At 28.7% G+C, this 21,785-nt stretch overlaps 1 protein-coding gene across 1 annotated transcript in view; it reads left to right on the forward strand.

The window, feature by feature from the left end:
* Positions 1-21,785, forward strand: part of LOC143226056 (uncharacterized) — a 151,214-nt gene that overhangs the window by 58,820 nt on the left and 70,609 nt on the right. Inside the window, exons 49-61 of the mRNA XM_076456488.1 lie at positions 2,726-2,851; positions 4,477-4,539; positions 4,746-4,865; positions 5,880-5,948; positions 7,719-7,781; positions 9,369-9,431; positions 9,928-9,990; positions 17,245-17,439; positions 18,992-19,117; positions 19,794-19,856; positions 20,509-20,628; positions 21,007-21,075; positions 21,265-21,327. Coding sequence (XP_076312603.1) covers positions 2,726-2,851; positions 4,477-4,539; positions 4,746-4,865; positions 5,880-5,948; positions 7,719-7,781; positions 9,369-9,431; positions 9,928-9,990; positions 17,245-17,439; positions 18,992-19,117; positions 19,794-19,856; positions 20,509-20,628; positions 21,007-21,075; positions 21,265-21,327 — 1,203 coding nt within the window. The remainder of the gene's footprint in view (positions 1-2,725; positions 2,852-4,476; positions 4,540-4,745; positions 4,866-5,879; positions 5,949-7,718; positions 7,782-9,368; positions 9,432-9,927; positions 9,991-17,244; positions 17,440-18,991; positions 19,118-19,793; positions 19,857-20,508; positions 20,629-21,006; positions 21,076-21,264; positions 21,328-21,785) is intronic.

A 21,785-nucleotide genomic window follows, 5' to 3' on the forward strand; every position in this document is an offset into this window, starting at 1 on the left:
TTATACTATGTAAAAACTACACTGACAAACATCACACCAACATTATTTATAAAATACAATGTGATAACTGCCACGACTTCTATATTGGAGAAACAAGTAGAAAAATGGAAACCAGATTTAAAGAACATAAAAAGTTACCTTTACACGTTTTTTGAACACTGCAAGTCAAATAAACACAACATAACCATAGAAAACACTCAAATACTAAATAAGGAAACAAACATGAACAAACACAAATTTTAAGAAGCCTTACTTATACAACAACTTAAGCCCAAAATAAACCAATATAAAGGAACACCTTTATATCTATATTAAAATATAATATAATAAATAATAATAAAAAATAAATAATATAAAATTGTATATTCAAACATCTAAGCCCGCCCTCTACATTCTGACACTCATTACACAACCCATTTCAAACATGTGGTCAGCTTCCGGTCAGTTACCTCTCTTTTCTTTGTGAAACTGACGATGACCGAAGAAGGTCGAAACGTTGTTCACTCCTCTACGTAAAAAAAAAAAAATTCCCAACCCAAAGAGCCGTTTTTACATATATATTTTGATTCACTACCAGTTCCTTACCATTTGACAATGCAATCCCCACCAAGCAGACTTATGGCTGGAGGCAAATATCATAATCCTCTCTATAGAAAAATATTTACACAATGAGAATGATAAACGAAAGGTAAAGTACATAAATTTTGAAAAAAATTATTCTGATTGTTCTCCATAAAAAAAGGAAAACTCACAAGTAGTGTATTTAAAATAAAAGTGACATCTAAGCCAATCAAAAGTAGTGTCTTCACCAGCAAAATGAAGATTAATTATTATTACAAAAAAGAATCCTGTAATCCAGAAAGCTATTATGATGAAATTGATTGCATTGTTGGATAATGTTAACAAGATAAAAATCAAGAATATTAAATTAATGAAACTCACAAGCAAGATGTTCACAAACTACCAGCCACACCTTGAAACCAACAGCAGTTTCATGAAGAAAAGTGGACAAATAAAGAGGAATTACAGAATTAATGTAATTTGGCAGAATTCCATCCTTATATGCATGGAACATATCTATAAGTTGGATGTCATCAAAATACACCATTTTCACAAAAATTACTAAAATTTCCAAGGAGCATGGCTGTGGATCCTTCAGTATCACTCTGTCACTCATTTTATTTTTACCTTTCAAAGTAAAATCCATTTTACATATTTCTGCCTACACCTCCACGTTTTACTATACACATTTCATGTCGCTTGATGCAATTTTAATATATTTTTCTGCCATTAAGTTTCTTGTCTATAGAATTATTGAAAACATTTTTTTTTGTGAACTTTCTGTGCATTAACATGCTTGTGAGCTTATGAATGTGTTGGTTACAGGTTTTTCAGTAAGTATGTCACATAAAAATTTTGAGTAAAACATGCTATCAGTATACTGTAATGAACCTCTGCTGATCACTGCTGGAATTCCTTATGTGTTTGACATAGAAAATTATTTCACCAAAAATGTTGTTTTTGTTTTTTGTCAGTTCTTCACATGAATGTTAAACCAGACTAACACAGAAACCTTCCTAATATGATTCAATATGTAGATTACAGATATAGAGAATGTTATAAAGTGAAGTATGTACTTTGAGTGTTAAAAAGTGGTCTTGGAAGCCAACATTTAAAGTAGTGAAGGATCTGTAGGAAGCTTTTCAAGATTAAGATGTGTGGTCTAAGACTTATATTATTATTTTTGACAGAAGCTTGTAACGGTGGAAATTACAGTTTAACAATATTGTATAACTATGTTCATTCCAAGAAATGACCAATTAACCATCTGTAATAATAAAGATGACATTTTTTATGAAAAATTAATATGTTTCAGATTTCCTTTCAACATTGTTATTTTTGTTTCTTTTAGAAAATTTAAATTTTAAAATTTTATTTTGTAAGAAATATCTCTTGTTTAACTTTCTTTTGTGTACTGTATTTCTCTTTTATATTTACATGAAGAAGTTGTTCAGAGTAATGAGGAATTGTATAACATTCTTTAGTTAAAGTAACAAATGAAATTTTTTTTTTAAATTGTTAACATTTATAATGGTAACTGATACAGAATCTACCTTATTATGGCTTAAGTTTTAACACAAAATTAAGTCTGACTGTATTGTTGTGCTCACAGTGTACAGGACTTTTTTTTTCCTCCAAATTTCTTTGTGATTTTCATTTTTATGAATCTGACAGTACTATACCCTGAGTATCTGCTTTCTTTCTAGTCCATCAGTTAAAAATAAGAGACATATAGTGCAGATAGCCTTTGTGTAGGTTTGTGAAAATATCTGAAGCAAACAAACACAATCATATAGCAATTATAATGTGTTCCATCATATTATTTTTTTCAAATTTGACTATATAACACCAAACTGAGCAAACATCATTTTCTGAAGGAAATGAAATAAATGTTTGATCTATAAAAAAGTACCATTAGTGTGTTTATTTACCACAATGTCATTTTAATATATTTTGTAGTTATCAGATTTTTTAAAATATTTTATTAGGCTAAGCATTAGTGAACTGTATGTAATTTTAAGTTATGAAAAATGTAAAGTAAGAACTGTTTGGTTTATGGAATTTCACATTACATTTTGAAATTTTTTTCCAATAAGGCTGTTGTTTTGTTAAGATCTCTGTAAAAAATATGATAGCTTTATCAATTTTTTTTTTTTCTGGCCAGTTCCTTGTGAATCTGTTCAAGACTGTGCAGATGGAGAATTCTGTATTGAAGACCATTGTGTCCAAGAATGTCAGAATGACAATGAGTGTTTCACAGGAGAGATTTGTATAGCCCAGAAATGTCTAGGTAAACTTGATTAAACTTGTAAGAGTTCAGAACAAATAGATTGTTAATAATAATCCTGTAGATCAGAGATATACAAAAAGAGGGAAATTTATTGTAGTATACTTTATGTGTTTGTTGAAATATGCATCTTTATATTAGTTCAGTAAGGATTTTCATACATATTGTGTATGAAGATTGATTTATTTCAATTTGTTATAATGAACTGTTATTTAGTAAAATGTTAATATGCATTAGCTTTTTTTTTAATTATAGTTAATAATTTAGGTAGTAAATGATATTGTTTTACCTAGTTTTAATTCAGTACTTTACAGTATATAGCATATGGAGGAATTTCTCAAGTTTATAATGGTCTACTACGTAATTCACGGTGTCAAAAAGTTTTGAAGAACGTCATTCTACATAAACAAAAGTGTAAGGAGCCAGTTCAGTAAAGAAAGTTGTAGCTTAGAAAAAGTTAGTATAGGGAAGAAATTATTGGCTTGAAGAATTGATAGTCTGTTATAGGTCGTGGCATTTATTGTAAGTTTTGCTAATGACCTTATCATTTGCTGCTTCAAACTGTCAAGGAATTAGGATAAGCTTGACACCATATTTAAAACTCAGTATATAAAATATATTTTAAAATATTCAGGTGTTTGATTTTACTGATATTCTTCTTTTAAAACTACACTTTACATGATAGTTATTTCTAGTTATGTTTCTATAAAAAAATGTAACAGCTTTTTTTCAGATTTTTGAAAACATATTAAAACAATTTATTAAACATAACTGTTGATCTTTTGATAATGTCTAAATTAAATGTGAGTGCTATTTTATTCAAGCTCACAAAGTATATGGAGAATTATGTTATATTAAGATTATTTTTAATTGTTTGTAACATCCTTTTTGACATTAAGTATTCTTACACCCAACTCATAAAGATGTATTCAGGTGGGGGATCTAGAATTTTCAACAAAAGAATGTGAATTGACATGGGGTATCAGGGCCATCCTGAAAGAATTCATAACCCAGCAGTGGTAAACAAATTGCAGCATCTAGTAGCAAATGAGAATACAGATACAAAATTAAGTTAGTGGCAAATCAAATACTGTACACAAGTCCAACGCAACAATATGCAATATAATCAAGAAAGTTCTCTATCTGGAAAAATGACAAGTTTTGTGTACACAAGTTTCTTCCATGAAATGTTCATTCAGTTGTTACATACCTCAAGTGAATGGAGAATTAAACAGGTATTTATGCTATTTCATACAGAAAACTACTAGGGTTTTGTCACTAGATGCAGTATCTATGGATTTGTTTGCAGTCAGGTTTGTGAAGTGGGTACTGTAAAACTGTCATCCTTGTACACTAGATGGCTTATAGAAAGCATTCATAGGATGGTGGTATGTTTTAACATTTCAGGGTTTTGATGAATCCTTTTTCATTGCAAATTATGCTGCAGGCTATTGTTAAGATGCACAGCCATGAGTTTGAACATGACCAGACATGGTGACATGGATTGTAACAATGTGGTGAGGCTCCAAAATGTAATATACTCAACTTTTGTAGCTTGTATTAGGCTCATAAAAGTTGCATTATGTGCAGTATGATGAATATATTTTTGCCTTTTTTTTCTATCACAGTTGGTTGTCATACTGATGCAGATTGTACATCAAAAGAGGCTTGCATGCAAAATAAATGCAGAGGTAAGCCTTTGATTTTTGTCATATTGTTAAAGATAAATGTGTTAATATACATGTGCAATTTTTCAGGAAAATTTTTGTGATAATTATAATAAAAATACTTTTTTAAAGTGAGTAAAATGTTCAGTTAATTAGTTGAATAAATAGTTTATTCTAAGAAAAAATGCTGTTTGATAGAAGTATCTCATTTGCAAATGATATTTCTTTAGATTCTTGTGAAAGTCCCACTGTCTGTGGTACAAATGCCATTTGCACTGTTGAAAACCACAATCCTCAATGCAAGTGCCTACAAGGATTTATGGGTGACCCTCAAATAGAATGTCGTAGAGGTCAGTTTAAAAATTAGAGATATTATATTGCTTTTTTGTTGACAGTGTTGAATTGACCATTCTATCTTTCTATAACTGTATCCAGCTTAACAGTAATAATTTTATTATTCACAGTGAAATCATTTGAAATGTAAGAAGCATTACATTATACACTTTCTTAGGATTGCTTCCTACAGTTGTGTATTTTGTGATAAATAATCTTTAATCTTGATTTCTAAGTTTTATAATTGTTAATAATGAGTGCTTTTAAGTTAACAGTGAAAGGTTGAACAACTGTATTTACAATTAAAATATACCAGGTGTTTTTAGGATTGATCACTTATACATTTTATGATGACTTGTCACTGTGATGTTTACAGATTGATACTGTTTATTAAACTATTATAACAATTCGTTTGCATGTTTCCTTGCTTATGAATCATGTTTTTCCAATAAAATATCTGATTAACATAAGTCAAGTTATTTCTGTGTGAATGTATTTATGGTCAATTTTTTTAAAAGTCATATCAAGTGGAGCTTATTCAATATACATCAAATAATCAAGTTTTTCTCTCAGAAGTGTAAATAAGAATATTAATGTGTTTATTTTGCTTATCATATAAGTTTTTTTTAGTCTACTACCATTTAGGTTATAAAAATGGGATAATAGAAAATGTTTTATTTGACTCTTTTGTCACAACTAGATGTACAAATATTCTTTTAAGCTGAAATACTTCGAAAATCTATCTTGTAACAACAGCACAAATGTCTTAGTATATATTTACAATATGTTTAATGTGATTTAAAAGAACAGATTTTTGACGTATTTCAGTCTTTAATAAGATATGTGATAAAATCTTTATGAAAAATATTTGTGAAACATTTTGTAATTTATTTCACAAATGATCATGTGAATAATGTCTTGAAATCATGTATTCCTATAAATAATTATTGAGACAAACAGGATCAACTACTTAACTTTATTTTTTGTTTGTTTTTGCATTAATAAAACACTGCTTTATCTGTCTTATTCAGTTTTACCAAACTGTACAACCAGTGCTGATTGTCCTCTGAATCATTTCTGCATAAGAGGACAGTGTCTTGGTGAGTTTGTTTAACAGCTTCCTTACTGTTTGAAATTGTTTCATCTGTTATGTAAATTCTTTATTGGACATACTGAGAATTTTCTTGAAGAAGTCCAATTTAAATGAAAATTTAGTGAAGTGTAAATTAAATCAAGTGGCAAACTCACTAGGCTAAAAAAGTTTCATTCTTTATGAGTGTGAAGCAGTGTCTTAGATTCCTAATTTTTACTTATATTTACTTTTTACAAATATATGGTGATTGAGAACTTGAATGATATAGAAAGACAATTTAAAGAAGAATACACCTGTTTTTTTATTAAGTAAGTTAAGTTGGTTTTCAGCTGCATGCTTTAGCCTTCTTTAGGTTCAACTAGACAGAGTTTTTAAAAACTTATTCAAAAGTAAATGATAAATGCACGTTTTACAATGGTAAGGATAAAAAGTTATATGTACGTGCCTTGAGTCCTGGTTGCTCAGTTAATAAAGTATTGGCTTCAGAACACTAGTGTGAATCAAGAATATTGCAAAGATGAACATTAGCAGGAATGGTGAGGATGCTGGAGCCAGAAGCAAAACACATACTGTAGGTTTGATTCAGATTTGTCTTGTCTGCTTTGGTGACTGTGTTAAACCAACATAGGTGAGAATCCTTGAAATCGGTTAATTGATGGACATTCAGTTAATCCTAAAACTTCTTTTGAAACCAAAGGTATCTGAAATTTAAAAAATGCACAAACATCCTTAAGGGTAAACTGTCAGAATAGACCAACCATTAAACCTTTTACCTCTCACTATAATGATATGTATTTTTTTTTCATAAAACATTATTTTTTTTGTGAAATAATTTCAAATGGAGTCTAAATCAAACAGAAGTAAATATTTGGTAAAAATTAAAGGGAAAGCAGGTGTATAATAAAATTTCTCAAGTTTTTTCAGTAATAAAGGAATTTTTGTTTCAAATGGAAACAATTTACAGGTGGTTTAGATGACACAAATTCTGTTATTATCTTCATTCTCATGAGTTGTACAGTATGTGGGATGGAAAAAATTGTGAGATTGAGGGATTTCAGACACAAAAAAAATTAGTCAACACCTTTATAATTTTGGCTACTTTTTAGGAAAATTAAAAAGTATGCAAAGATCAGGCTTTTCATTTCTAATATAGGGAAGACTGAATCTAACTCATCAAAAGGACAAGAATTCAAAAACAGAGTTGAGTAGAATAGTCAGAGGCTGGTGGATGAAAATATGTAATATTTTACTTTTGCATTTTAAAATATTCAGTTTGTAAACTATTTTTCCAGTAATTTTTGCTTGAGGAAACTGATTTGTTCAAGTATTGCCTCAATGTTTCACAAATTGACCTATTTGTACTTTAAACAATCTAATTTAATGATCACCTTACAGTAAATAATGTGAGTGTTTATTGTATTGAATAGTGTAGAACATTCCACAGTGCATGTAGAGTACTTTAGCTTTTGGAAGTATAGGGAGTTCCAGAGCCCTGGCTTTTATGGACTAGCACCAAGTACCAGTCTAATGTTTTATTTTTTGTTCTCATCTCTGTTATTAGGTTAAACAAATTTCTTAAAATCCTGATACATAATAAATTTTCTCTGCTTATTAATGAACAATTATACATTAAACATTACTTTGAAATAAAACTACAATACGATCTCTTTCATACAAATTATTGATCCCTCAGATTGACAAAAAAAAATGTATGTGATGCATTCTTTTTGTCTTACAAAAATTAAAAGTATTTCTAACATCACGTCATTTATTTTAGTGGAATGTAATACAGATGGTGATTGTGCTGTGGGAGAAAAATGCTTTAATAACCACTGTGTGGGTAAGTATACTTTATAGTTTGTTTGAGTTGTTAATTAACTTTAAGTGTTAAAATAAACATGTAAAAAATCATTTCTTGTCAATATTTTTAGTTTGAAATACTTTTAAAATTCATATTATTGATATGTGGCAGTATTTTTAGTTTAAAATATTTTGTTAAACTCAAAGTATTGATTGATTTTCTTCTACAATTTAATTTGCGCATGCTCAAATACTAGTTACCTATAGCATTGGTCAGCAGAAGCAATTTAAAAGTAGTTCTCTGGTTCTAATTTAGCTACTTGGTATAATGGCCCCTCTTCTTTCCTCTTCATCTCACCCTAAGATTACCCCTATTTCAGATTGTTCAACAGTGCATATTTTCCCTATTCACAGGTCATTTCCTTTGAATCCTTTCTACTAGAACCTTCATAAAATTATCTCCTCAAGAGATGTGCCTCACTCATATCTTTTGACTTTTCTAGATTTTTCTCATCATGGTTTTATTTTTAGGCATTGTCTCAAACTCCTTTTCATTTTTTAGTCATTTTCAGTCCAAATTCAAAGTTCAAATAATCTGATGTTTTTTGGTGTTTTTCTTGCTCTGTCCATCACTATTGTCCAACCCAGAGCCCTAACAAGTCTTTTTTTCAACACTCATTTGTCCATCTATTAAGGTGGCCTGGCATGGCCAGTTGAGTTAAGGAGTTTGACTCATAACTTGAGGGTCATGGGTTTGAACCCCAATCACACCAAGCAAGTTCGCTCTTTCAGCAATGGGGGCATTATAATGTGATAGTCAATCCCACTATTCGTGGGTAAAAGAGTAGCCCAAGAGTTGACAGTGGGTGGTGAGAACTAGCTGCCTTCCCTTTAGTCTTACACTGCAAAATTAGGGATGGCTAGTGCAGATAGCCTTCATGTAGCTTTGTGCAAAATTCAAAACAGACCATCTATTTAGCAGTTTCTTACTTTTTTCCGATTACCACATTCAACAATTTATCCTGGTATTTAATTATTTTGTGCAATGTCTCATTCTCAATAAGGATATATTTAGTTACTTAAACTGACTCACTGTTATTGTTATCCATTCTATGTAATGTTCTACTTATCATCACTTCTTGTTCAGAACATTAACTTCCATTACAAAATTTTTTGCCACAACAGTAAAATTCTTCACTAATTTTTGCAAACCTTCTTTAGGACTTGACCACTAGTCTTTCATCATTAACAAACTTAACTGACTTCACCCTTGACTTTCACTCTTTTCTCCAGTTCTGGCTGGTGAAGTAAAAAATCTCTTAGCACTTTTATAATTAAAAATACAAGTGTACTGAAATATATTTAGTTACAATATTCATTTTGTTTGCATAACTGTGGCCATTATAGAACAGAAATGTATCTACTAAGCCTTAAATTTAGACTCTTCATTACCAGCTTCACTCATTTAATCTCCCATTTCTACTTGTATCATTAATTTCATATCATTGTTTTCTTTTGCCTCCTTAGACTTAAAATAGACAGATAAATAACATATGAAATGTTTATTAATACTCCTTTGATATGTGCACAAACCACACACTTGATGGAACTTTCTCTTCTCTTTCAGGACTCTGTCGCAGTGACAGTGTTTGTCAACAAAATGAAATATGTGTGAGCAACCGCTGTGAAGGTAAACGTTATTTAATCCTTATAATCATTGCACATAATGTGACTATCTAAATTCCAAGTTCAAATTTAATTTTTTTCTAGTGAGAGTCTGTTAATAAAATGTTATCTTTGTTGTACCTTTATCTTCACACTTGAGTAACAATATTAATCTTTCCTTCCAAAAGCACATACTGATATTTTTACAATTTTAGAACTCTGAGTGTCTTGCTTAATGGAATAGTTGAATTAAAAATATACAACAATAATTGTTTCTTGTTACTAAAAATCACTTAACTTTATGTAATTTACATCACTGATCTGTAAAGCTATGTGTCTCACTTAATGTTCTGATTTTAACCTTACATTCATTATGTTGTCATGTATTATCTCCACTTATGAATAATTAGTTTCTGAAATTTATTGTTGAATATTTAAAATGTTTCACATCAATGCTAAAGCATAACTAACATTATTAGAAGTACTAGAAACATTCTCATAATATGTTATTTTATGCGTAGTTGGATGTCGAGCTGGTTACCACTGTCCTGATCACATGGCTTGTGTTAGAAACCAGTGTAGAGGTAATTAGTTTTGTTTTTTTTTCCTTTGGTGTTACAACAAGAAAAGGCTTTTTTCTTGGTTTAAGTTATCATTTATTACTATTAAATAATAATTTTTGCATCACTAATAATTAAAACTACACTCTGTATGCTTATGTAAAGACTGCAAAATGCAGAAAAATTAATTTGCTGTAAATTTTAAAGATTCATTACAAATTTTTTCCACGAAAATAGAAAGTTTCAGACTAAACTATTAAATCTACCAAGGTCAAAGAGGATTAGAACTTCTTATTTTTAAGACAATGTATTTTGAAAGCAATTAAACCTACATTCATAGTATATCAAATTAATGTACATATTATGTTAAGCACATATTTTTAAACATTTGAGTTTGCTTGCTAAACATCTAATGGTTGTTTCATAATAATAACAATATTGTAACTGGTTCAAACAAGCTTTAAAAGTTTTGGCTTTACAAGAAAACATCTTTTTTTAATTTTGTTAAATATTTTAAAATCTTGGAAAGCTAAGGAGCTCTAAATTTCTAAACTGTATTTATTGTAATTTCTTTTCAACAATAGTTCTTTGAAACTCTTCAATATAATTTTTTATTCAAATATGTAATCTGTTCATGAAGACATACAGATTATTGTATTAACATTTAGCTAGATACTAGCAAATTCCACTTAGTTAGACATCTCTGAGTTTATATTATTCTTTTGTATTGACCACTCTTAAAGCTAAGGAGCTCTAAATTTCTAAACTGTATTTATTGTAATTTCTTTTCAACAATATCTGAAACCAAAGGCTGCTATTGTATTAAAACAATTCAAACCCTTAGTTAGACATCTCTGAGTTTATATTATTCTTTTGTATTGACCACTCTTAAACTTATTTACATATCTGAAACCAAAGGCTGCTAGTTAAAACAATTCAAACCCAAGAGATCTTTGAATAACATATACAGAGTTAGTTTGTTAAAACTGAAATGGGGGATATGCATATGACATTAAAACAATAACATTGTCCAAACCATTATTCAACTGAACATACCTTCTTTGCACTAGAAACAGAAACTCAGTTGATGTACCATTTATTTTCATCAGTTATTTGATGAAACTTTTCAGAGTCTTTGCATTCAAGTATACACAACAGAGATAGGAATATGTATAGTGATAGACATGACTGAGTTTTTTCTACAAGAATTGCACTTGTTTTTGTAGTATAAGAACCAAATTTCCACAGTGATAGAGTTGGTCTTGCAATTATTTTCAGTTTTCAGATATACCACCATAGTTATTGATCATTGTGTTGCATGCATGAAGCATTTGAAAAATCATAAAGGCATATTAAGAATGATCAATTGATAAAAGTGCTTTTAATGAAGTAGTTTCAGATCTTGAAAAAGTGTCAGATCCTATTGTTTAATACATGTCTTAAACCTAAACATGTTATGTACTATGTTTTAACATGTGCATGCCCAAAATGAAAACAAAATGACATGTTTAGAATTATTCAATTCCCCATTGGTTCAGAGGTAAGCTTTAAGGCTTTCAATATTTCTCATCTTGAGCAATTGATAGATGAAAACAAAGTTGAACAGGACAACTGCATAAATTCTGAGCTTATTAAAATAAAACTGAGAAGTTTAAAGTATAATTCCTGGGCCAGATATTTTCCTGAAGGTTTTAAAGAAGGTCAAGGATTGGATATTTGAGTCACTTGCCACAATTTTTTGTTAGTCCTTGAATAGTGAACAAGCACCAACAACTTATAAATTAGCTAATGCCACTCATATCTTCAAGGGGAGGTAACAGAAGTTATCCCAGTAATTATAGATCTAGTAGTCTTACATCAGTTGTGGGAAAAGTTTTGGAAAGTCTGATAAAAGATACTTTCCAGAGTCATTTAAGAAGGTTTAGAATATTATTGAACAGTCAAAATGGTTTCACAAAAGGAAAATCTTACCTTACAAATCTTTTGACATGCATTGTAAGTGTTACTACATATTTAGATGAGGGTAAGGGTGTAGTTATGGTGTATTTGGATTTTCAGAAAGTATTTGACAAAGTACCACATAAAAGGCTTCCAAAGTAACTTATCTCTATAGTTGTGGGAGATAAGCTAACATATTGGATAGAAAAGTGGCTTTCTGGAAGAAACCAGAAGGTTGTTATAAATGGTGTTCAGTCAAACTGTATTAATGTTGCAAGTGGTGTACTTTCAGAGCCCAGTCTTAGGACCACTGCTCTTTTTGATTTACATTAATGATGAGACAATCAATAAATTATTTAAATTACCTGTTAATAATAAAGTCTTGTTGCTGGATGTCAAGAGGATGCTGCTGTTTTACGAAAGAATTTAAGTTATTTAGTGAGTTGGGCAAATAAATGGCAGATAGTTTTAATTGTGATAAATGCAAGTTATTGCATGTGAGTTATCATAATTTGAATTATAAGTATAACTTGGATGGGAATAACCTTAACAGTGTCATAAAAAAAAGGATCTTGGTATAACGGTTGATCAGTGTGATGTTGCTAGTGGTAGAACAAATAGGATTTTAAGTTGTATCTACAGAAATATTGAATACAAGACTAAAGATGTTATAATTTCTTTGTTTAGGTCACTGGTATGACTGCATTTGGAGATTTTGTTTAGTTTTAGGCTCCTTACCTTAAGAAAAGCATTGGATTTTTGGAAATGGTTCAGAGGAGGGTTACTAAAATGATACCTTGGGTGGAAGGGTCATCATATGAGGAGAGATTAAGATCCTTAATTGTTTTCTCTTGAAAAAAGAAGAATTAAAGAGAATCTGTTTTTTTAGTTTGAATTAGAGAATGTGAGAGCAGAAATGGACAAGCAGGTCTCTTTTTGTCCCTAAACATTATGTCATGTTAAAATCTGGGGCTCTCTTCTGTATGATGAACACAGTTCAAAAATATCTCATTGTATAGTTTTGTGTTTAACAATAAACAAATGATGGGGTTGTTAAAATCATGTTACGTTCTTGATAGCTTTTATCAAAGAAGTGACTTAAACCTCAATAGAGGAATATTTTTGGCAGAAATATACATGTATTGTGTGTATGCTGATAAAACTAATATATAACAGGAGTAGGTTTTGATAAAATTGTACATGTATATCATCTCATAATGATCCATAGTTCATTGTGATACATCTATGTAAGATATGTTGCTAATAATATTTTCTGTGTTTGTTTTACATATTATAATGAATTTCTTGTGAATACATTTGCTGTCGTAGACACAACAATGCTGGTGGAACTACCTTGTTACGCTTGTCTTTTATGTTACTTCTTTTTTTACATCCAAACCAACCAGCTCATTAATAAATCTTCTGTATGTCACCCAGAAAGGTTGAAGTGTTATATGTCACTGTAATCTTTGCCTTCCCTAGTTTTTTGTATTTATAAGGCTAAACTTAGATCCAAGGATTTCACCCCATACATACCTTTTGTAATTTGCTTCCTTTAGACAATATTGGACTAAATCAGCCATTGAATGTGCTAATCTCTTCATTGTATGCCCCTGGTTGTAGAAAATGTTAGACTAAAGCAGCTCTTTACATTGTTATTCTTCTCAATTTACATTTCTTTCTATGTCTAATAATTTTTCTACCACTTTCTGTAATGTACCTATAATATAAAATAAGAAAATGTTAGATAAAATTTAATTCAACATGCCACTTTGTATGTTTAATATATTAACAAGGTATCCTAAATCCTTAACTTCATCACTTTACTACAGTTTAAAATTCCTGTTGTTAAGGGATAAAACATTCTTGGATAAAAAAAAAGATACATATACATGTATAATTTGTTTTATGCATAATGGATCTTGAAGGTATCTATTATAAAACAATAAATTCAGGTTTAATCATTTGATGATATTTCTGAGATTTTAATTACAAATATAGTACAAGAACTGATTTTTTTTTGTACAACATTTAGAATCGGTTTATAAAAACTAGGTTTAAGAATATTACATGTTTTTTTTATAATCACACTGGAAAACCAGTAATTTAATTTAAACATTACTTTGTATATAATTTGTATATATTCCAATTATAATATATAATTTTAATTGATTGTTTACATTATTTTAAAATGAAATCTCTGCTTTTGAACTTTAAAAATCCAATGCAAGTGCAAAAGTAATTGTTCAATCTCATTCAAAGTAATTAGTCATCCAAACCTTTAATAAATATTAACGGTGCACAATATGATGGGAAGAACAATTTAAATTTATTTACGTTTCACCTTGCATAAAAAGCATTTGTAAGTTTGAATAATCTTCTGTCTTGTGGTAAAATCATGTTACGTTCTTGATAGCTTTTATCAAAGAAGTGACTTAAACCTCAATAGAGGAATATTTTTGGCAGAAATATACGTGTATTGTGTGTATGCTGATAAAACTAATATATAACAGGAGTAGGTTTTGATAAAATTATACATGTATATCATCTCATAATGATCCATAGTTCATTGTGATACATCTATGTAAGATATGTTGCTAATAATATTTTCTGTGTTTGTTTTACATATTATAATGAATTTCTCGTGAATACATTTGCTGTCGTAGACACAACAATGCTGGTGGAACTACCTTGTTACGCTTGTCTTTTATGTTACTTCTTTTTTTACATCCAAACCAACCAGCTCATTAATAAATCTTCTGTATGTCACCCAGAAAGGTTGAAGTGTTATATGTCACTGTAATCTTTGCCTTCCCTAGTTTTTTGTATTTATAAGGCTAAACTTAGATCCAAGGATTTCACCCCATACATACCTTTTGTAATTTGCTTCCTTTAGACAATATTGGACTAAATCAGCCATTGAATGTGCTAATCTCTTCATTGTATGCCCCTGGTTGTAGAAAATGTTAGACTAAAGCAGCTCTTTACATTGTTATTCTTCTCAATTTACATTTCTTTCTATGTCTAATAATTTTTCTACCACTTTCTGTAATGTACCTATAATATAAAATAAGAAAATGTTAGATAAAATTTAATTCAACATGCCACTTTGTATGTTTAATATATTAACAAGGTATCCTAAATCCTTAACTTCATCACTTTACTACAGTTTAAAATTCCTGTTGTTAAGGGATAAAACATTCTTGGATAAAAAAAAAGATACATATACATGTATAATTTGTTTTATGCATAATGGATCTTGAAGGTATCTATTATAAAACAATAAATTCAGGTTTAATCATTTGATGATATTTCTGAGATTTTTAATTACAAATATAGTACAAGAACTGATTTTTTTTGTACAACATTTAGAATCGGTTTATAAAAACTAGGTTTAAAAATATTACATGTTTTTTTTATAATCACACTGGAAAACCAGTAATTTAATTTAAACATTACTTTGTATATAATTTGTATATATTCCAATTATAATATATAATTTTAATTGATTGTTTACATTATTTTAAAATGAAATCTCTGCTTTTGAACTTTAAAAATCCAATGCAAGTGCAAAAGTAATTGTTCAATCTCATTCAAAGTAATTAGTCATCCAAACCTTTAATAAATATTAACGGTGCACAATATGATGGGAAGAACAATTTAAATTTATTTACGTTTCACCTTGCATAAAAAGCATTTGTAAGTTTGAATAATCTTCTGTCTTGTGGTTTGTTCTTCAAATTTCTGGACAAACTGTATATTTTAAAACAATGTATCAAACAGTTTATTTTCTCAGTGTTCAATCAGAAAATACTATGAAAAAAATGTTTTATTAATTGATTAATTTGTATATTTTCATGAACATTATCATCACAGAATCAAGTAGTGTACTGCAATAGTGTTTTTTTATTTAAACTCTTTCTCTATGGATGTGATGATAAAATATGCCAAATACAGTGAACTCTCTATGGTCTTATGGTTAGGAAACTTGACTTACGATCTGTAAGTTGCAGGTTTAAATTTTGTTACTGAACATGCTCTCCTTCTCAGCTTTGGGAACATTAGAATGTGAACATCAATCCCACTGTTCATTGGTAAAGGTTAACTCAAGTATTAGCAGTGAGTGGTGTTGTCTAGCTCCTATCCTTCTAGTCTGTTACTTCTAAATCAGGGTTATCTAGTGCACTTAGCTTTTGATTAGATTTGTGCAAAATTGAACAAACAAACAAAATATTTTTATTCGCTATCATCAGTTGGATATTCAAAATATTTAAATTTTGTGACATTGAATCCATCTACTCTTTGGAAGAAAAATCTTTCAATACTTAACGATTTTCTTAAATAAATATTCTGACAGATGTACATGATAGGACCAGACCACAGTATATTTATATTAAGATTAACTTTTTTTTAATCACCTAGGAAATCAAGTGTAAACTGCTATGACTATTATGTTTAAACTATGATTGTAGAGATGTGATAACTCTGTTATAAATGTTTGTTTTTATTATTACAGAATTTCTATGAAAGAATAATCATTTAAATGTTTCTGATTGAAAAAAACATTTATGTCATAATAAAACAATGTTTAGCTGCATGCACTTTTTTAACCTGGTTTATATGAAATTTAAATTAATTTTGAAGTAGTTATTGTGGAAAAGATGGTATTAGTATCAGACTCTACATTCTTCTAATTTTCTTTTTATTCAGTTCACAGTAAATCTCTATCTAGTACTAAGTGGAACCAATTGTTTCACAAATATTTGGTTTTCATGAACTATAATGAGAAAGATTTACATTTTAAAGGTTATTGCTTAGCTTGCTGTTGAAAACACACACACAAATATATATATATATATATGTAGTTATACTTAAATTTCACCAAACTTAAATATAAAAATATAGTTTGATATAAAGCTGAATGATTTTTTTCCTTTTCTTTTAAAGTAATCTTGATATAACCTAAAGCTTAGCAGTAAAAATACTGAAAACAAAACAAGACATAATTTATAAGAACATTTCAGAAATGGAAGTGGAACTGTTGTATGGTATTTGGGATGTCAGTTTATCACCGAAGAAATACAAAAAAGCCAGACTATAAATAGTCTGCTGTATATGTCAAATGCCAGCTTTGTATTTGCAACAACTTAATGAACTATTCGTTGGTAGCTGTTTATACATACTTTACTTATTGTACAATTGGATCTTAAAATTCAAGTTTTTTGATGAAATTTATAGTGAACATAATAAACATTCCTTAAATATTCCTATAAAAATTTAATATTGTAAATGTATATCATTGAATTCTATTGAAAAATGGATATCTCATGACTGTTTTAGATCCCTGTGAAGGAAGTGCTACATGTGGACCTAATGCAGTATGTAAAGTTGTAAATCATCGACCTGCATGTAGTTGTCCAAGTTCCTTTGTTGGTCGACCTAATGCTAATGTTGGTTGTATCAGAGTGTCTACCACCTGCAGTGATAACTCTGAATGCCCATTTGGATATTACTGTTTCAATAAATTTTGCAGAGGTAAATTTTAACTTTCATTTTTCTTGCATGTTAATTAATTTTGTGTAAAAATATAATTTAAAGAAGCTTGACTCAAAACTTTTACGTCAGTAGTTTATATAAGTTTCATTTATTTTCTAATGAATCAGACGTTTGTATATTATTTAAAGAAAAGCATTAACAATTTATTTAATATAAAAATGTTATTCTGACAGATATCCTTAATAGCCTCACATTATTATATGATGCATTTTGTAATGTTTGTAACCAGCATTGTACTGTGTTTTTATCACGTGTTAACCCATCCTTAAACCCCATACAAGAGATAGTAAGGAGACTAAATTGTGACTCTAATTTTTACAGTTTAAGAAATAACTGATTTTACACTCACTAGACAAAGGTTTCCTTGTAATCAGTATAAAGATATTCAAATAAAATATAGGATATTGGATATTTCATTGTTATATTTACATCAACAAGACTAAAGCTGTAAAAAAATATAAACAAAACTGAACTACTCACTAAGAGTCAGAAGATAATCACATAAAATATGAAACAACATTCAGTTAAGGAAATGGTTTCAGAATGGATTGTGCACTTAAGAATACAGGAAGAATAGAAGCATGTCTGTATAAATATTTACTGGTTAATCAGTATGCAAACAGAGTAAATGATAAGAACTATAGATATTCCTCCAGAAATATCATGATATCATGTAGTTCAGAGTTTTTGTACGATTATTGTTTATGATATGACTTAGTACCAATTCACCTGTCTCTTGACTGGTATAACATACACATTAAAGTACACATAATGGAATCCATCATAAACTGGTAATGCTGATAGATGTAATTGAAAATAATATAAACATCAATTTAAGGTGTTATTTCCTGAAATTAACCATTTACTTACATGAAGAAATACTTCCCTTTTTTAAAAACAAAATTATTATAGGACAATTTAGAAACTTTGAATTTTAAAGTTAAGTTCTAGGATGAATTACATATTTTTTGTACTGCTGTAAGTTTCACCTTAAAGCACAGGACATCTAATGTTTCAAAATTCTTCTACTTCTAAATATCCTTGGAGAATTTTTTAAATTGTGTTTTGTTTTGTTTTTCAGTTAAAAACCTGAAACTCATAAAATTGTTCTGATTGGTATCAATGCAATTTCATATATTCCATAATTAAAAAAAAAAGTCTCCAACTTTGGTAGCCCTTATGAAACATTATGAAAAAGGTTTATTTGCATACATATAGATTATTGGATACTACATAGCATTTTAGTAATATTTTCAGTGAAATTTAACAACCTAATCAAAAATTAAAATTGTAAGTACAAAATTAAAAAAAATTAATTTATTGTTTTATAAAAAAGTATGTTGTAATCTAAAAATTGATCAGAGCAATTCAGTATGAACCATGATCTCAGAATTTAAATAATTTAAACTTTAAATCCTTACTCCTTAATGTATTCTCTTGAAAGTAGTTTTGACAACCCCTTGGTTCCACACTTTAAATTGTATCATCTGTACAAACAGGCTTTAAAAAACATGTAACCTTTTTTTCCTAGTGGCTTGCAGTTCAGACAAAGATTGTGTAGTTAATGAGAAGTGTTCCAATGGTCGATGTTTCATCCAGTGCTTACAAGATCGAGACTGTCCATCAGTGGAGATTTGTAAACAGAACTTATGCCAAGGTAAGTGATATGATCTATTTGAACCACTGGGAATCAGATGAGAATTAGATTATCATACTAAATTCCCCATCAAAGAAAAAGTTATAGTTTTAGATCAAAAGCAAAATAATTTCTATAAGTTGAAATACATATGTTGTTACTAGTATAGTTATTATTATTGCATGTTACCTATGATGAAATGTTAAAATATCCAAATTAATTGTGTTATAGAAAAAAAATGTGTAAGAATACTTTTGAAGATACTATAAGAATATAGGAAGATGCATAAGATAATCTATGATAAAACAAATATTGATAAAAAATCTTTTATGAATGTGTTTATTTGCTACATGATTAGCTGTCCATATTTCTGTTTTAAACCAAATGTGTATTATTAAATTAAATTACAGAAATGCTTCCAAGAAGTCATATAATTTGAAACTTTTCAGCTTTTGTCTTTTCCAATTTTAACAATATATAACAGAACATGTTGTAACATTATTCTTTATTTAATGATGCTTTTCCCTTGTATAATGTTTCAGCAAACAGTTCATACCAAACATATGTAATAAAATACACCAAAATTATGTGCATTCAAGAAAAAGTGACTTTAATAGATTTTAAAAGCATAGTAAATCTAAGAAAAGACATATGTATTCCCTGTCTTATAAATAATTCATATTTCTTTATGACATAGTTGGTTGTAGAAGTGACAGTGACTGTCTATTTAATGAAGCATGTATCAACAATCAGTGTCTTGGTAAGATTTTTTTCTACAACTGATTATCATCTAGCTGTTTTCTACACAAATGGATTCAAATTAGAACAATTTAAAGCATTTAAAAATATGATCTGTGTTTGAGAGTGTAATTTTGACATGAAAGTGAATTTAACATTCCACATTTAACTGATCAGATGGTGTTATCATCTTAGCCAAATATAAGGTATATTAAATATTTAGAAACATTATCTTCTGATTCTTATCTGTTTTTCTTACATATGCTTATGCTTATAAAACTTAAAAAAAAATATTTTATTTTTGTTTGTGTTGTCTCCACTCAACAAGAACAGAAGACTAAAATACATTTTTTTCTAACCAAAAGCACAATGAAAAGTAAATAACATTATATTTTCGTGTATTAATTCAAAAGCATTTAGTTGTTAATTAGTTTAATTTTAAAGGCAAATTTCACAGCTGAACATTACCAACTTATATGTTAAGAAAAGATTTAATACATATTATTACCATTTTAGGTATTGTTGGATAACTTGTCTTGATAAAATTGTTTGAGAATATGACACATTAGGTTTTTAATTGTTTGAGATTTTCTGTGAATTAAGAACTTTACAGGAGTTTTTTTCACATTAAAAAAGTATAAATTGTAAACTTCTCTTTTTCTAATGTTTTCCAGACCCCTGTGGTAGTCCTACAGTATGTGGAACCAATGCTCTCTGTCAAGTTACTAATCATTTTATTGAATGTTTCTGTCCTCCTGGGCTCACAGGGGATGCTAAGATAGAATGTAACAGAGGTAAGTTATGTTGTGCTTGAAGATTCTGTTTTCTTTGAGTTGAAAATTAGATCAACATTTAATAATAATTTATGGTGAGAAATTTTTCCTCTCACAATTAATTCTCTCTGTTTCTCTGTATGTTGAAGTGTCGTTATAATGCATCTGTTTATTTTCTGTTGACTGTAATTAAACTCTGCAGTAGTTTTGTCATGTTAAAGAGTTTGTTTATAGTTAATTTGCCATTGTAAAGGTTATTTTTTTGTATTAGAAATTGTGAAATTCCTAAATAATCTACCATACAGTTTTTGGTTTTTTTATATTATATTAAGTAGAGTTAAATATCATAATGATACTTATGTAACTAAAAGATATAAAGAATTGCCACTTATTTTTCAGTGCCTACAAAATGTACCAATGATAATGAATGTGGACCTGATAAATACTGTGATGCATCTATGTGTGCAGGTTAGTATGAAATAAACTTTTTTTTTTTTGTAATTTATGTAACTTTATTTTATTTCTTCAGATCCTATTTTTAAACTATCAGTTGTTCTCCAGTTTTAGTTAACTAAGGTTATTTTCATTGAGTACCTTTTAAATTAAAAACCCTTGAAAAATATAATTAATACTATGAAATTTCTTGTGTGATTTCAGTTGCTTGTAGTACTGATACTGAATGTTTAGACAATGAAAAATGTATAGACCGTCGCTGCAGTGGTAAGTGTAAATATACTGTGAATTGTAAATCTATAAATAAATGTTAAATAATCTGCAAATGTTTCTTTATTACTTTAAACATTTGTAGAAAGTATAGATATGGATGACTGTTAAATATACTGTGAATTGTAAATCTATAAATAAATGTTAAATAATCTGCAAATGTTTCTTTATTACTTTAAACATTTGTAGAAAGTATGGATATGGATGACTGTTACTTTTAGATGAGAACATTCAAATATTAATCTTTGACATTATGAACACCTCAGAATTAAAAATGAATGGGTTTGAACTTACTAACTATGTAGATAATAAATTAGTCATGTTATGGTTTATTTTTACTATAATAAGTTTATAATTTCTGATGAAACATAATTCTACACTATGCACATGACTGGTATAGTGTTGATGTTTTCTAGCATAATGGTAAGGTATCATTTGCAATTATTATTTTTTAA

The sequence above is a fragment of the Tachypleus tridentatus genome, chromosome 1 (genome assembly GCF_004210375.1).
Source record: "Tachypleus tridentatus isolate NWPU-2018 chromosome 1, ASM421037v1, whole genome shotgun sequence".
Classification (NCBI taxonomy): Eukaryota; Metazoa; Arthropoda; class Merostomata; order Xiphosura; family Limulidae; genus Tachypleus; species Tachypleus tridentatus.